General features: G+C 46.0%; 1 gene segment (V, D, J or C); it reads left to right on the forward strand.

Moving 5' to 3' along the window:
- LOC148149260 (Ig kappa chain V region Mem5-like) overlaps nucleotides 1–15836 on the forward strand; it is a 524204-nt gene extending 508368 nt beyond the window's left edge. The window contains 1 exon segment of the V gene segment in view: nucleotides 15635–15836. Within this exon segment, the coding sequence occupies nucleotides 15635–15786 (152 nt within the window).
- Nucleotides 15837–16091: the final 255 nt, after the last annotated feature.

Below are 16091 nucleotides of genomic sequence, written 5' to 3' on the forward strand. Positions count from 1 at the left end.
CCTTGGGCAACTGTCTGTGTGGAGTTTGCACGTTCTCCCTGTGTCTGTGTGGGTTTCCTCTGAGTACTCCGGTCTCCTCCCACATTCCAAAGATGTGCAGGTCAGGTGAATAGTCCATGGTTGTTAGGTGCATTAGTCAGACGAGGGTGGGTTACTCTTTGGAGGGTTGGTGTGGACTTATTGGGCTGAAGGGCCTGTTTCCACTCTGTAGGGAATCTAATCTAATCTTAATGACTTTGAACCTGATAGAATTATGGTCACTGTCGCCAAAATGTTCCAAACCACGCTTGCCCATTCTGCAGTGTATCTGCAATAGTTTCCAACAGCAATCCTTTTCCTCATTGACACAGGGAGCAAGTACCTCATTCCTGGTGGACAAGGAGCTGAGGCTCCTGCAATACTAAATTCAGGCTGCATCAACCTGCTCACTTATAGTCACACCCTCCTGTCCCAGAGCACTGGCCATAATTTGAAGTATTTAACCTACAAGGTGTGACTGTCTCCTCAAACACAGTGTCCAGGTAACTCTCCCCCTCCCTGATGTGTGACAGTGTTTGAAGCTCAGATTCCAGATCATCAACTCTGAGCTGGAGTGCCTTGAGCAACCAACACTTGCTGCAGATGTGGTCACTCTGAGCTACAATGGGCTCCACCAGCTTTCCCATCGTGCAATTACTCCACATCGCCTGGCCCTGTATGTGGAAATTGTTTGAGGCAGTTTTAATTTGTATTTTTAAATTTCCTGTTGGTCTTTATTTTTTAATCTGTAAAATATTTCCGTCAAGGAGACAGAGAAGGCTCCAGCACAGGAGGAGGCTGTTCAGCCCGTCGTGTCAGTGCTAGCTGTTTACTAACCTCATTCACAATGAACATCTCCATTGAATGTTTGTTGTCAGGAATTGATTGAATCTGTTTTTAGTGACAGGATGACTAACAAATGACTAACTAACGTGAACTATTCCGAGAGAGTCAGCATGGATTTACAAATGTTCAGACATCTTTAACTAAACTGGTTACACTTTGTTAGGAGCTCACTAATGTGGGATATATGGGAATGTTGATGGCTATTGTCCATAGGAAATTCCACAAAACATTTAAAAAGAGACATGGAATCAGATGGAGTTTGAGAAATGCATTTACCTTGGGTCAGGAATGGGTCCGGAGCTAGGAGACAGAGAGGAGGGATAATGTGCATGTCTTCCAATGAGCAAGATGTGAATAGTGGTGTCCCCAGGGATCTGTGCTGGGACCTCAGCTTCACACAATATTTCTCAATGACTTGGATGAAGAAATAGAGAGCCATATATCCAAGATTGTTGATCACACTGAGTGAGGTGGTTTGTAGGGTGAGATAGGGAGGGTGGAAGGACAGGGAGAGGTCTGAGAACAAGGATGAGAACTTGCAAATCAAGATGTTGCTGGACTGGGAGCCAATGTAGGTCAGTGAGCACAGGGTGAGGGAATGGGGGAATGGGACTTGGCGTGAGTTCGGATACTGGCAGCAGAGTTTGGGATGAGCTGATGTTTACCGAAGGTGGTGGCTGTGACGTGGGCCAGGACAACATTGGAATGGTCATGTTTGGAGTCCCCAGCACATAGCTGAGATTTTCAGTGTCTGATCTTTGTCATGTGGAGGATGTGGGGCTCAGATCAGCCTCAAAGATGAGTCTAAGGTCGTAAAGAGTCTGGTTGAGCAGCAGGTAGTTCTCAGGGAGAGGGATGGAGTTTGTACTGGGAGCTGAAGAGGATGGCTTTGATCTTCCCAATGTGTTTCCCAGTGAGCCTGGCTCCTCAGTCCTGACTGCTCTTAGCTGCTGTGATTGTTACTGATTGGACACTTATTATTAGAGATTGTGACCACAGCAGAAAGCCCTAGTGTAAAAATAACTGCAAAGACTGTCAGATCACAAAGTTGAAACTTCACCAAGAGAGGAAGTGAAAGAAGGAGCTTGGAGCAGCTGGATCTTTGTTTACTGAGACAGGAGAAAACTGTGAACCATCTGCACTCCCTGGAATCTGACAGCACAAGAGGAGGCCATTCAGCCCATTGTGTCTGTGAGTGACCCAAGTAGTCCTACTGCTCCTCTGTCTCCCCATAATCCAGCAAATCTTTCCTTTTGAGCTCGATCTTAATTTTCTCTTGAAGACCTGGGCATACAGCACAAGACTGCCCCAACCTGGGTTCCAATTTGGTATCTCATTCATTCATTGGGAGACAAACTGCCTGGGCTGGGAAATGGAGCTCAGGACCCTGAACATTCCCTCTCCCCTCCTGAGGGACACTTCATTCGGTTTTGCATATTCACTCGTGGGAAGTGGGCTTCACCGGCTGGCCCAGCATTTTTTACGCTGTCCCTAGTTACCCTGGAGAAGGCAGTGGGAAGCTGCTTCTTGAATCGCTATAGTCCACAAGCTGTAAGTTGACCCACAATGCTCTTCAGGAGGGAATGCCAGCATTTTAACCCAGCAAGGCTGAGGGAACAGCAATATATTTCCAAGTCAGGATGCCAAGTTTTTCTGAGGGGAAATTGCAGCTCATAGTGTTCCCATGTGTCTGCAGCTCTTGTTCTTCGAAATAGAAGTGGATGTGGGTTTGGAAGGAAACCAAAAGAAATGCGGATGCTGGAAATCCGAGACAAAGATCGAAATTGCTGGAAAAGCTCGGCAGGTCTGGCAGCATCTGTGAAGAGAGATTGGGTCAAGCACGAAGGGTTAACTCTGATTTCTCTCCCCAGATGCTGCCAGTCCTGCTGAGCTTTTCCTGTGATTTCTATTTTTGTTCATGGGTTTGGAAGGTGCTATCCAAGGACCTTTGGTGAGTTTCTGCAGTGCATCTTATCAATAATATACACTGCTGCTACTGAGCATTGGGAATGGTGAGAGTGGATGCTTTGAGAATGTGATGCCAATCAAGCAGGTTGCTTGGCTCTGGATGGTATCAAGTTTTTTGAGTGGATAAGAAAGACATAGACAGGAATGGATTAGAGGGATACGGGCCAAATGCAGGCAAATGAGACTCGTTCACTTCAGAAAACCTGGTCAGCATATAGAAGTTTGGCTTAAGGGTTTGTTTCTACGCTGTATGACTCTGTGACACTATCAATCTATGAATGTTGTTGGAGCTGCACCAATCCAGGTAAGTGGGGAGTATTCGATCACACTCCTGACTTGGTTGACAGGCTTTGGGGGAATCAGGAGGTGAATTTCTCAATACAGTATTCCCAGCCTCCAACCTGCTCTTGTAACCACTGTGCTTCTGTGGTGAGTCCAGTTGTGTTTCTGGTCAATGGTACCTCAAGAATGTTGACAGTGGGCGTTCAGTGATGGTAATAGTATTGACTGTCAAGGGGCGATGGTTAGATTGTCTCTTATTGGTGATGGTCATTGGCTGGCATTTACATGACACCGATGGGAAATACTGCTTCTGAGATGAAATCTGGATATTATCCAGATATTGTTGCATTTGAACATGGACTGCTTCAGTACCTGAGGAGTTGAGAATGGTGCTGAACATTGTGCAATCTTTGGCAATCATCCCCATTTATGAGCTTGCCTTCAGTTGCAATATCTGTTCAAAGTCTGTCCTATTTAGCATGGTGATAGTACCACACAACACAATGGAGGGGATTCTCAATGTGAAGGTCAAACTTTGTTTCTACAAGGACTGTGTGATGGTCACTCTTACCAATACTGTCAAGGACAGATGTATCTACAGCCACAAGATTGGTGAGGATGGGGTCAAGCATCTTTTTCCATCTTTTTGGTTCCTTCACCACCAGCTGCAGAGCCAGTCCCTCAGCTACGTCCATTAGGAATCAACCAGCTCGATCAGAAATGCTGCTGCCGAGCCACTCTCAGTGGTGGACATTGAAATCCCATACCCAGAGTACACTCACTGCTGTCACCACCCTCAGTGCTTCCTCCAAATGCTGTTCAACATGGAGGAGAGACTGATTCATCAGCCGAGGGAGCAAGATATCTTGTAATCACCAGAAGGTTTCCTCGCCCATGTTTAACTTGGTGTCATGAGTCTTCACGGGGTCCAGAGCCAACTTTGAGACTTCCCAGGGTAACTCCCTCCGGGCTGTAGACCACTGTGTCATCAGTTCTGCTGGGTCTGCCTTTCTGGTGGAACAGGACACATGCAGGGACAGTGATGGCGGTGTCTGGAACATTGTCTGTATGATTCTGTGAGTATGACTGTGTCAGGCTGTTGCTTGACTAGTCTGTGAGACAGCTCTCCTGAATTTGGCACTAACCCCCTGATGTCAGTAAGGAGGATGGAGCAGGGTAGACAGGGCTGTTTCTGTCATTGTCTTTTCCGTGTCTAGATCGATGCCTGTGGTCTGTCCGGTCTAATTTCTTTGTTGAAACATTGTCATAATTGATACAACTGAGAGCCTTGCACGGCCATTTCAGAGGGCAGTTAAGGGTCAACCACATTGCTGGGGGACAGTTCCATGGACCCTGCAGTACATTCTGTCCTCCCCCACTTCCCCATTCAGTATGTGGAAGGCTGGAGGTTGCCAGCAGGATATTCAACTGCAGGAGCTATCACAGCCCCCTGCAAAATTCTGTCCCCACATTAAATCCACACAAATCTTGAATTCACATAGCACCTTCAATGTTCAAAATGGTCCAAGATGGTTCACAAAGTTGCAGTAAGAGGAATGGGGGAGGGGGTAGAGGAACATAAGAACTCGGAGCAGGAGCAGGCAATTCAGCCCCTCGAGCCCACTCCACCATTTAATACAATCATGGCTGATCCCATCTCAGCCTCAACTCCACTTTCCTGCCCACTCTCCATCATCCTTTAACCCATTACCCATTAAATATCTGTCCATCTCCTCCTTGGTGTGAGACAGGGAAGGGACCACTCCATTTCAGAAAAGACTGACTGTGGAAGGGGAAGGAGAGGGGAAGGGATTGGAACATGTTGTGAATGGACAGGATGGGTCAGTGGGTCAGAGCCTGTCCTGTCCCTCCAGCTCACACTGATGGCCTGAGGATCTCCTCTCTCTGCTGGGCCTTCATGGAATGAGGTTTGTGTCCAAACCAGTCCTCAGTGAGAATAGGCCAACAGCACAGAACTGCCCTTCATTTAACAAGAATCTGTCCATCTTCCTGAGACAGGACAAACCCTGGTCAATGTGGGAAATGGGGCTTTACTCCAGGAGAAGACAGGGGTCAACGGTTAACATCCATTAGTGAGGCAGAGCAGAGGGAGATTTATGCAGCATTCAACTGTCACCACCTGGGACACAGTCAGAAAGAGAGAGAAGCGAGACAGAGAGAGATAGAACGAGAGTGTCTGTGTGTGTGTGTGTGTGTGTGTGTGTGTGTGTGTGAGAGAGAGAGAGAGAGAGGGAGGAACATCTGAGACAGTGTGATATATGTGAGGGAACCAAAAGAGAGGTAGAGGGAGGTAGAAATTGTGAAGTTGAGAGATAGAGAGAGAGAAACAAGATGTGAGACAGTGTGACTGAGAGGGATGGAGAGAGACAAAGGGACAGGAAAAAGAAAGGGATAGGATGGGTGTGAGACCAAGCATGAAGAGAATTGACAGAGAGGGTAGGGTTGAGTGTGAGAGAGAGAGAGAGACATGAGTATGGGTAGATGCAGAATGACAGAGAGCGAGGGAGAGAGACTGTAGTTTGGGATGCAGAGAGGGAGGGAGAGAGACAGAGGGAGGAATATAGAGGGAAAGATAACAGTTGGAGGCTTTTCATTGAAGTGAGAGAGGGAGCGAGTGACAGAGACAGAGAGATGGAGAAACAGAGATTATGAGATGGAGTGAGAAATCATCAGTGAGTTGGAGGGAGTGACTATGAGACAGAGTGTGATAAAGAGATAGAGAAAACATGAGAGATTAACAGTGGGGGGGAGAGAGAGGTAGAGAGAAAGATGTGGCAGATGTGAGACAGAGAGAGAGGGACAAGTCCTGGTCACCACATTCTGGGAAGGATGTGATTGTACTTGAGAGGGTACAGGGGAGATTTCCCAGAATGCTGCCTGAATCTGAGCTTTGAGAAAAGATTGGAAAGGTTGGGGTTGTTTTCCTTGGAGCAGATAAGATTATTCGGAGCAGTAATAGGGTGGGTAGGAAGGCACTTTTTGCATGAGACAAGGACTCAATAACCTGGGACAGAGATTGAAGGTAACACAGACATAGCCACGTAGAAACTGCTGAAGGAGTTGGCCATTCGGCCCTTTGAGCCTGCTCTGTCATTCAGTATGATCATGGCTGATCCTCTATCTCAAAGCCATATTCCTGCTTTCTCCCTATTCCCTTCAAGCTGCTAAAATGCACACAATTATCTCTCTCTTTCTCTTGAATATATTCAGTTCCTTATCCTCCACAGCCTTCAGTGAAGAGAATTCCACAGGTTGACCACCCTCTGAGTGAAGAAATGTTTCCTCATCTCAGTCCTAAATGGTCTACCCCGCATCCCCCTGAGACTGTGTCCCCTGGTTCCAGACTCCCCATCCAGGGGAAACCTCCTCCCTGCCCAGCCCTGTTACAATTTTATACATCCATCTGAATTTGAGTGAGTCCAGGCCCAGTGGAGTTGGAGAGTGAGAGGAGAGTTGAAGAGGAATGTTTTCACCCAGAGGGTGTTGGGAGTCTGGAACTCACTGTCTGAAAGGCTGGTTGAGTCACAAACTCTCGTGACATTGGAGCAGTGTTTAGATATTCCCTTGTGTTGCTGTAACCTCCAGGGTAATGGGCCAAGAGCTGGAGGATGGGATTAGTGTAATCAGATCTTTGTTTACCAGCACAGACACAATGGGCCAAATGGCCTCATTCACTGCTGTTCACATCAATGACTCTGAGACAGACAGAGAGAGAAGAGGAAGTGCGAGGGATTGATGTGGCTCTCTCTGCCCGATGCCATTTACATACTGAGGAACACCCAGTCAAACTCTCACAGGCTGCAGCTTTATAAAGCAGAGCCCAGTGAAGGGAGAGTTTATCAGGAACCAGTCACAGGGACAGGAGCACACGCCATGATTTCACACATCCAGCTGATCTGGCCCCTGGCATTCTGTGTCGCAGGTACAAATCTCTCTCCTTCCACCTTGAATCTTTAGCTGCTCTCCATTTCACTCCAATTCCACTGACTTGTGATTGAAGAAAAAATGCTGAAACCAGAGGAATGCTCAGTGTCTCCAACAATCTCTCATTTGACAGGCTCTTTCTGTGACAGTTCTGACTTCACTGTGTTTCTCTCTGATCCCTCAGGTATCAGTGGGGACATCATCATCACCTAGTCTCCCCCGGTGCTGTCAGTGTGACTGGGCCAGACCACAACCATCACCTGTACGGCCAGTCAATCTGTTAGCAAGTGGGTTAAATGGTTCCAGCAGCGAGAAGGTCAGAAACCCTCTCCCCTGATCTATGCTGCAGCAACTCGATTCACAGGAGTCTCCGATCGATTCACCGGCAGTGGATCAGGGACCAGTTTCACCCTGACAATCAGCAATGTTCAGAATGAGGATGTCGCTGACTATTACTGTCAGCAGTATAACAGCTATCCCCATGTTAGCTAACCCTGTCAATACTGAAACACACTTTCTAAAATACAGTTGCTGAATTGTTGAAGTTGTGAATGGGGAGCTGCAGTGAATGAAATGGTTGATTGAGGAGCACTGTGTCTAACAGCGTGTCCAGCTGTATTTCTTTAGTTCCATTGCCCCCCATTAAGCAGCAAGATATAAGTCAGTAAGTTTTACTCACCGTGTGGAGGAGCTCTGTCCATTTGCAGTCTGTGGTCCCATTCCTGCAGCATGGAGTGAAATCAGTGAGTAACCTCCTGCCAGTCTCAGTGTGACGGACACGGGCAGAGTTTGATGTGAGCTCTGGCTCCCTGTCCCAGTCTCTGATCTCACTGACCTCAGCAGCAGCAGCAGCAGCAGCACAGTGAGACACCGAGCTCCCACCTCCCCCAGCTTTAACTCTGCTCAATCACACAATCACAGAATTGTTACAGTGCACAAGGAGGCCATTCTGTCCATCCTCTGTGTACTGGCTCTCTGAATGAGCAATTCACTGAGTGTCATTCTCCTGCCTTCTCCCTGTCACCCTGCACATTGTTCCTTTTCGAATAACAGTCTCATTCCCTTCGGAATGTTTCAATTGAAGTTGCCTTCACCACATTCTCAGGCAGTGCATTCCACACCTTAACCACCCACTGACTGAAAATGTTGTTCCCATCTCACTTTTGTTACTTTTCCCAATTACTTTCAATCTGCGGTCTCTCAGTCTCAATCCTTTCTCAACTGGGAACATTTTCTCCCTATTTACTCTGTCCAGGCCCTTCCTGGTTTTAATTCCTCGAACAAATCTCCTTTCAGCCTTCTCCAAAGAAGACAGTCCCAAATTCTCCAATCAAACTTCATAACTGATGTTCCTCATCCCTGAAATGATCTTTGGGAATATTTTTTGCCATTTCTACAAAACGTCACCTCCTTCCTGAATTATTCACATTTTCTATGTCCCCATGATTTTATAAACCTCTACAAGGTCACTCCTCAGAATCTTCTGCATCAGAGTAAAAGGTCTCAGCTTTTCCAGCCTCTCATAGTCATGGAGTTATACAGTGTGGAAACAGACCTTTCAGTTCAACTTGTCCATACTAACCAGATATCCTAAACTGACCTCATCCCATTTGCCAGCATTTGACTTACATCCCTCGAAACCCTTCCTATCCATGTACCCATCCCAATGTGTTTTAAATGCTGTAATTGTATCTGCCTCCAAAACTTTCTCTGGCAGCTCGATCCATACACATACCACCCTCTGTGTGACAAGTTACCCCTCAGGTCCCTTTTGAATCTTTTGCCTCTCACCTTAAACCTACGCCATCTTGTTTTGGACTCCCTTTCCCAAGGAAAAGACCTTGGATATGCACTCTATCCATGCCCCTCATGATTTTATACACATCTTTTAGGCCATCCCTCAGCCTTGAATGCTGCAGGAAAAATAGCCCCAGTTTCTTCAGCCTTTCCCTGAGGCTCAACCCCTCCAATTCCTGGCCATGTCCTTGTAAATCTTTTCTGCAGCTTTTTAAGTTTAACAACATCCTTCCTATCGCAGAATGATCAGAATTGTTCACATTATTCCCAAAGTGGCCTCACCAATCTCCCATACAGCTGCACCATGATGTCCCAACTCCTGTACTCAATGCAGTGACTAATCAAGGCAAGTGTACCCAACACCTTCTTCATCAACCTGTCTACCTGTGACCCCACTTTCAAGGAATAATGCACCTGCATCTTCACCCCGAGGTCTCTGTGTTCAGCAACACTCCACAGGGCCCTCCCATTAACTGTATAACTCCTGCCCTAGTTTGCCTTACCAAAATGCAACACCTCACATTTATCTAAACTGAACTCCATTTGCTACACCTCTGCCCATTGCCCCACCTGATCAATGTCCCGCTGTACCCTGAAATGATTTTCTTCACTATCCACTATCCCGTCAATTTTGATGTCATCTACATTCTTACTGAAACTCCTATATTCACATCCAAATCATTTCTTTAAATGACAAAAGCAGTGGACCCAGCACCAATGCTTGTGGCACACAGCTATTCACAGATCTCCAGTCTGAAAAACAACCCTTTACCACCACTCTCTGTCTGCTATCTTCAATCCAATTTTTTTACCCCAATGGCTCACTCCCCCTGGATCCCATGTGGTCTAACCTTACTGACCAGTCTATCATGTGGAACCTTGTCAAACACTTTACTAAAGTCCATATAGACAATGTTTACTGTTCTGTCTTCATCAAACTTCTTTGTCACCTCTTCAATCAAATTCAGGAGACATGAATTCCTATGCATAGAACCACATTGATTATCCAAAGAATGTAAATCCTATCCCACAGAATCCACTCCAACATGTTACCCAGCACTGACATCAGGCTCACTGGTCTATAGTTCCCTGGCTTTTCCTTATAGTCTTTCTCAAATAATGGCATGACATTAGCCAACCTATCTGGTTCTCCAGCACCTTACCCATAGCTGTCAGTGATGCACATATCTCAGCAATGGGCCCAGCAATCTCTTCCCTAGTTTCCCACAATGTTCTGGGATACACATGATCAGGTCCTAAGGTTTATCTATCTTTATGTGTTTTAAGATCTTTTGCGTCTCCTCATTTGTGTGTGGTCTCTTTTCAATTCATCACTATTTTTCCAAATTCCCTAGTTTCTCCACAATAAATACTGACCTGAAATATTTGTTTGGGATCTCACCCATCTCTTGTGTCTTACCAAAATACAGCACTCACATTTATCTGAATTAAACTCCATCTGCCATTCCTCAACCCACTGGCCCAGTTGGTCAAGATTCCATTGTATTCTTAGACAGCCTTCTTCGCTGCCAATAATTAGATTAGATTCTCAACTGTGTGGAAACAGGCCCTTCAGCCCAACAAGTCCACACCGATCCTCCGAACAGTAACCCACCCAGACCCATTTCCCTCTCTGTAATGTATCTAACACAATGGACAATTTGGCATGGACAATTCACCTGACCTGCACATCTTTGGACCAGGGGAGGAAACCACAGCACCCGGAGGAAACCCATGCAGACATAGGGAGAATGTGCAAACTCCACTCACCCAAGGCTGGAATCGAACCTGGGACCCTGGTACTGTGAGGATGCAGTGCTAACCACTGAGCCACCGTGCTGCCCCACCGGAGCCACCACTGAGCCACCGATGCCTCCTGAAAATTCACCTGAACACACTCTCGCAACTCTGGCCACTCTCTGCCCATTACACTGCTGCTACTCCAAACTATATTCAGAAACTAAAGACCTCCATTCTCATCATTCTCATCAGAATTCTGAACTGAATCCTGATTGTAGAGTGGGATGCACTCAGGGGATTTCTGTACTAGCTGCCTGGTCCTTTTGGACTGTCTGCTGCTCCCCCATTCCCTCTCTCCCTGCATACTCTGAAGCTGCAGAGTGACCACATCTCAAAACGTGCTCTCCACGGAGCTCTCAGCCTCACGGATGCTCCGCACTGACACCAGCTGCTGCTCAAGCTCCGAAACCCGGAGCTCCAACTGCTGTCACAGATCACACTTCCTGTACTCATGGTATTCCAGGAGCGGGGATACATTCTGATGTTCCCACATGGATGCACACTCTTTCCACTTTTGGATTATCTCTTTGCAGATTTCTGATGACAAACAGTTACAGCAGGGCTCACAGTCCAGTGGGTTCAGTGTTCCAGGGGTTTGGGGAAACTCTCCAGAAGGCTTTAAGAAACAGGAGCAGAAATCAGCCATTCAGCCCATGGAATCTACTCTGCCATTTGATCTTGGCAGATATGCTTCTCACCCTCATTCTCCTGCCTGCTCCACAGGAACCTTCCATCCCCTTAACAATCATGAACCTATCTATCTTTGTCTTAAATACGCTCAGTGACTTGGGCTCCACTGCCCTCTGCAACAATGAGTTCCACAGATTCACCACCCTCTGGCTGAAGAAATTCCTCCTCATCCCAGCTCTAAAGGGTCGGCCCTTCATTCTGAGGCTGTGCCTTGGTTACCGAGTCTCTCCTGTATTTGGAGACATCTTCTTTGCATCCACTCTATCCAGGCCTATCAGTATTCTGTAAATTTCAATAAGATCCCTCCTCATCCTTCTAAACTCCATCGAGTACAGACCCAGAGTCCTCAACCACGCCTCATATGACAAGCCCTTCATCCCCAGGATCATTCTTGTAAACACCTTCAATGCCAGCACATAGTTTCTTAGAATATGGGTCCCAAAACTGCTCACAACTTCCAAATTCAGTCTGACTAGAGCCTTACACAGCCTCAGCAGTACATCTCTGCCCTTGTATTCTAGCCATATTGAAATGGATGCTAACATTTCATTTGCCTTCCCAAGCACAAACTGGACCTGCCTGTTAACCTTAAGAGAAACCTGAATGAGGTTTGTGCTTTAGATCTCCAAAGGCTTTCCTTATTTAGAAAATACCTCCACACCCTGACTCCATTGATTCCTGGAAGATCATCACCAATGTCCCCACAATCTCCTCAGTGATCTCCTTCAGAACACACAGGTGTAGTTCATCCAGTCTGGATGAGTTATCCACATTCAGACCTTCCAGCTTCCCCAGTACCTCCTCCTTAGTGATGGCCATTACACTCCCCTCTGCTAACTGACAGTCTTGAAGTACTGGGACATTGCTGGTGTTTTCCATGTTGCAGACTGATGTAATGTATGGATTCAATTCCTTTTTCTTCATTTTCCTATTATTCTTTTTCCAATGTCTATTTCTGCCTCCCTCTTCATTTTTATATATCTGATGAAACTCTTGCAATTATTCGTTCGCTTTCCCTCCACATTTCACCTTCTGTACCCTGAATGTTTTTTTTTAGTTATCCTCCACAGGTTTTTAAAGACTTCCTAACCCTCTGGCTTCCCACTGTTCTCCACCACATTGTATGCCTTTTCCTTTTGCTTTTATGCTGTCCTTGACCTTACTCATCAGCCATGGTTGCCTTGTCCTCCCCTTAGTCTGTTTCTTCTTTTTCAGGAGGAATTCCTACTCTGCTTCTTGAATTACGCCCAGAAACTCTGCTGTTTGCTGCCCCACCATCTTACCTGCTCAGCTCCGCTTCCAATCAACTCTGATCAACTCCTTCCTCATGTCTTTGTACTTACCTTTACTCAATTGAAGTACTGTTCCATCTGATTGCAGCTTTTCCCTCTCAAACTACAGGGGGAATTCTATCATATTATGGTCACTTATCCAGAGGGATACTTTCATCTTTAGCTCACTAATCAAATTGGCCTCATTACACATCACTGAATCCAAAACTACCTGTTCCAAATGATCAACCACAAGCTGTTTCAAAAACCACCTCGTAGACATTCCATGAAATCCTTTTGTTGAGATGCGCTACCCAGTCCACCTATCCATTGAAGTCTGCCATAACATTTTGTATTTGGCTTTTCTGTCCCCAGTTCCAAACTTCCAGCTCAGCACTGTCTCCATAACTTGCCCTACCTGCCTATCTTCTTTTCCACCTATCCACTCCATCCTCCCACCCCTATTGTACTCACCTATTGTACTCTATGCTACTTTCTCTCCACCTCCACCCTCCTCTCAATTTTCTCTCCACCCTTCAGGCTGTCTGCCTGTATTCCTGATGAAGGGCTTTTGCCCAAAACGTTGATTTTACTGCTCCTCAGATGCTACCTGAACTGCTGTGCTTTTCCACCACCACTCTAATCTAGAATCTGGTTTCCAGCATCTGCAGTCATTGTTTTTACCCTTTTCTGTCTCCTGATTGATTTCCTTCCCCACACCCTGATTACTGCTTGGAGACCTGAACATAACTTGCATCAGATTCTTATTTTCTTGGGTTCCTCAACTCTACCCACACAGATTCGACACCTTCTGACTGTATCACTTCTTGCTATTGATTTAAAGTCATTTCTTACGAACAAGGCAACTCTTGCCCCTCTGCCCATCTGCCTGTCCTTTTGATAGGACATGGATCCTTGGATATTTAGTTCCCAGCCTGGATCCCCTTACAGCCATGTCTCTGTGATACCCACAACATCGTACCTGCCAGTTTCAATCTGCACTACAAGCCCATTTGTATATTGAGTGCTTTTAAGTACAACTCCCTCAGTCCTGCATTGACTGCCCTCCTTCCCATCATTGTCCCCTTATCTGCTGTGCTTTACGTTCGATACCTGATCCTTTCCACACTCTCTGTCCCATTATGTCTTCTGGAAACTTGAATAACCTCTCCTGAGCCCTCCTCCACTTTAATTAGTTTTTATTCCTTGGAAACTCAATTGACCTTGATTAGTGGCATCATTTTGTCTCCCTTACTCAGAATGCTTCTTGCATTTAGATACAAACTCTTTAAGTTTGTTCTACTATTGATTTCCCTGCACTTTTAAGTTTCTTTTGATATTCAAAAATTCCGTCCCTTCCTTTTATTTTCTGGTCACAATCAATCCCATCACTAACCAGCAATCCTCCCTTCTCCTTTACCTTCCATCTTCTCATTTTCCATCCAACTGAACCAAATTACTTTCTTTTTGGGTTGAGTTCAGGACAATATTTATCCTTGAACCAAAATCATGAATAATGCTCTTTGATCTCATTGCTTCCAGTGGGATCTTGTTGTGTAGAAATTGGCTGTTCCTTTCCTGAAATTGCAACAGTGACTGGTTTTCAAGCAAAGTGTAACTGTCTTTGGGAGAGTCTGAGGTAGTGAGGGCTTGATTGAAACACAATTAGAGTCATAGCGATGTACAGCATGGAAACAGACTCTTCGATCTGACTCATCCATGCCAACCACAGAGACATAGAGTCATAGTGTCAGAGAGATGTACAGCACAGAAATAGATCCTTCTGTGTAACTTGTCCATGCTGACAAGATAACCTCAATTAATCTAGTCCCATTTGTCAGTATTTGGCCCATATCCTTCTAAACCCTTCCTATTCATATACCCATCCAAATGCCTTTTAAATGTTATCATACCAGCCTCCACCACTTCCTCTGGCAGCTCATTCCAAAAATGTACCACCCTCTGCAGGAAAAAGTTATGCCTTAGTTCCCGTTTAAATTGTTCTCCTGATACTTTTCACCTGTGCTGTCTAGTTCTGGACTCCTTCACTCTGACCAAAATATCTTCTTGTTTCACTTGATCAATGCTCCCGATGACGTTAGAAACCCAATAAGGTCATCCCTCAGCCTCCAGCGATCCAGGGAAAATAGCCTCAGCCTGTTCAGCCTCTCCCGATCGCTCAAACCCTCCAACTTGGCAACATCCTTGGAAATCTTTTCTGAATCTTTTTAAGATTCTCAACATTTTTCCTACAGCAGGGAGGCCAGAATTCCACACAGTATTCCAAAAGGGGACAAACTAATGTCCTTTACAGGTGCAACAGCTCCTAACTCCAATACTCAATGCACTGCCCAATAAAGGAAAGCATGCCAAATGGCTTTGACACCCCCCCCCCCCCCCCCCCCCCTACCTATCTGCAACTCCACTTTCAAGGAATTAATCTTTTTTGGGATGAACTGGGAGCCTTTCAGTTGTGCTTTTCCTAATCACCCTGTTCAGAAACAAACTTCTTGCTTTCACGCTCAACTAAAAATAAGATAAAGGAGGTGATGATTTAATGGTACTATTGCTGAGCTGTTCATCCAGAAATCCAGATTAATGTTCTGGGGACCAGGGTTAGAATCCTGCCACAGCAGATGGTGGAATGTGAATTCAATAAAAAAAATCTGCAATTAAGAGTCTAATGATGATCATGAAACAATTGTTGATTGTCAGGAAAAAGCCATCTGATTCCTTAATGTCCTTTAGGGAAGGAAACTGCCATCCTTACCATGTGACTCCAGACCCACAGCAATGTGGTTGACTCTAAACTGCCCTCTGGGTGATTAGGGATGTGCAATAAATGCTGATCCTGCCAGTGACACTCACATCCCAAGAAGCAATTTAAACAATGCCTGTATATTTATGGGGTTTGTTAGGTATTGGCTACAAATGTTCAAACATTTTGTCAGTGAATATTCTGAGAGTTGAAATCCCTTCAAATGGCAGAGATTAAAATTGTTTCTCTTGTCTTTCAGGCCGTGACAACTCTCAGCCCAAGCTGACCCTGCTGCCCCCCTCCCCGGACCAGGTCAATGCCAAGGGCACTGCCACCCTGGTGTGCCTTGCCAATCACTTCTATCCTGATGAGCTGGAGGTGCAGTGGAAGAAGGATGGTGCAGTCATTTAGGACGGGGGTTCAGACCAGCAACTACCTGCGAGCTTCGGAAAGCACCTACAGTGTCAGCAGCCTGCTGACCCTCTCTGGGTCCGACTGGGAGTCCAACGCTCGCTTCTCCTGTGCCCTCACCCACGTGACTCTCTCCTCTCCCCTTAGCAAGAGCATCAGGAGATCAGAATGTGTGTAGAGTGTTGGAGACAGTCCACAGAGGAGACACAACTTTAAATAGAACAGGGCTGAGCTGGCAGGACAAAAGTCATTGTCAGCACTGAAGTTCAACTCTCTTCCTTCTCAGGACTGGCTCAGAGACATTT

Source organism: Chiloscyllium plagiosum, unplaced genomic scaffold, assembly GCF_037043375.1.
Source record: "Chiloscyllium plagiosum isolate Xiang-an unplaced genomic scaffold, Cpla_swu_hap1 HiC_scaffold_9, whole genome shotgun sequence".
Classification (NCBI taxonomy): Eukaryota; Metazoa; Chordata; class Chondrichthyes; order Orectolobiformes; family Hemiscylliidae; genus Chiloscyllium; species Chiloscyllium plagiosum.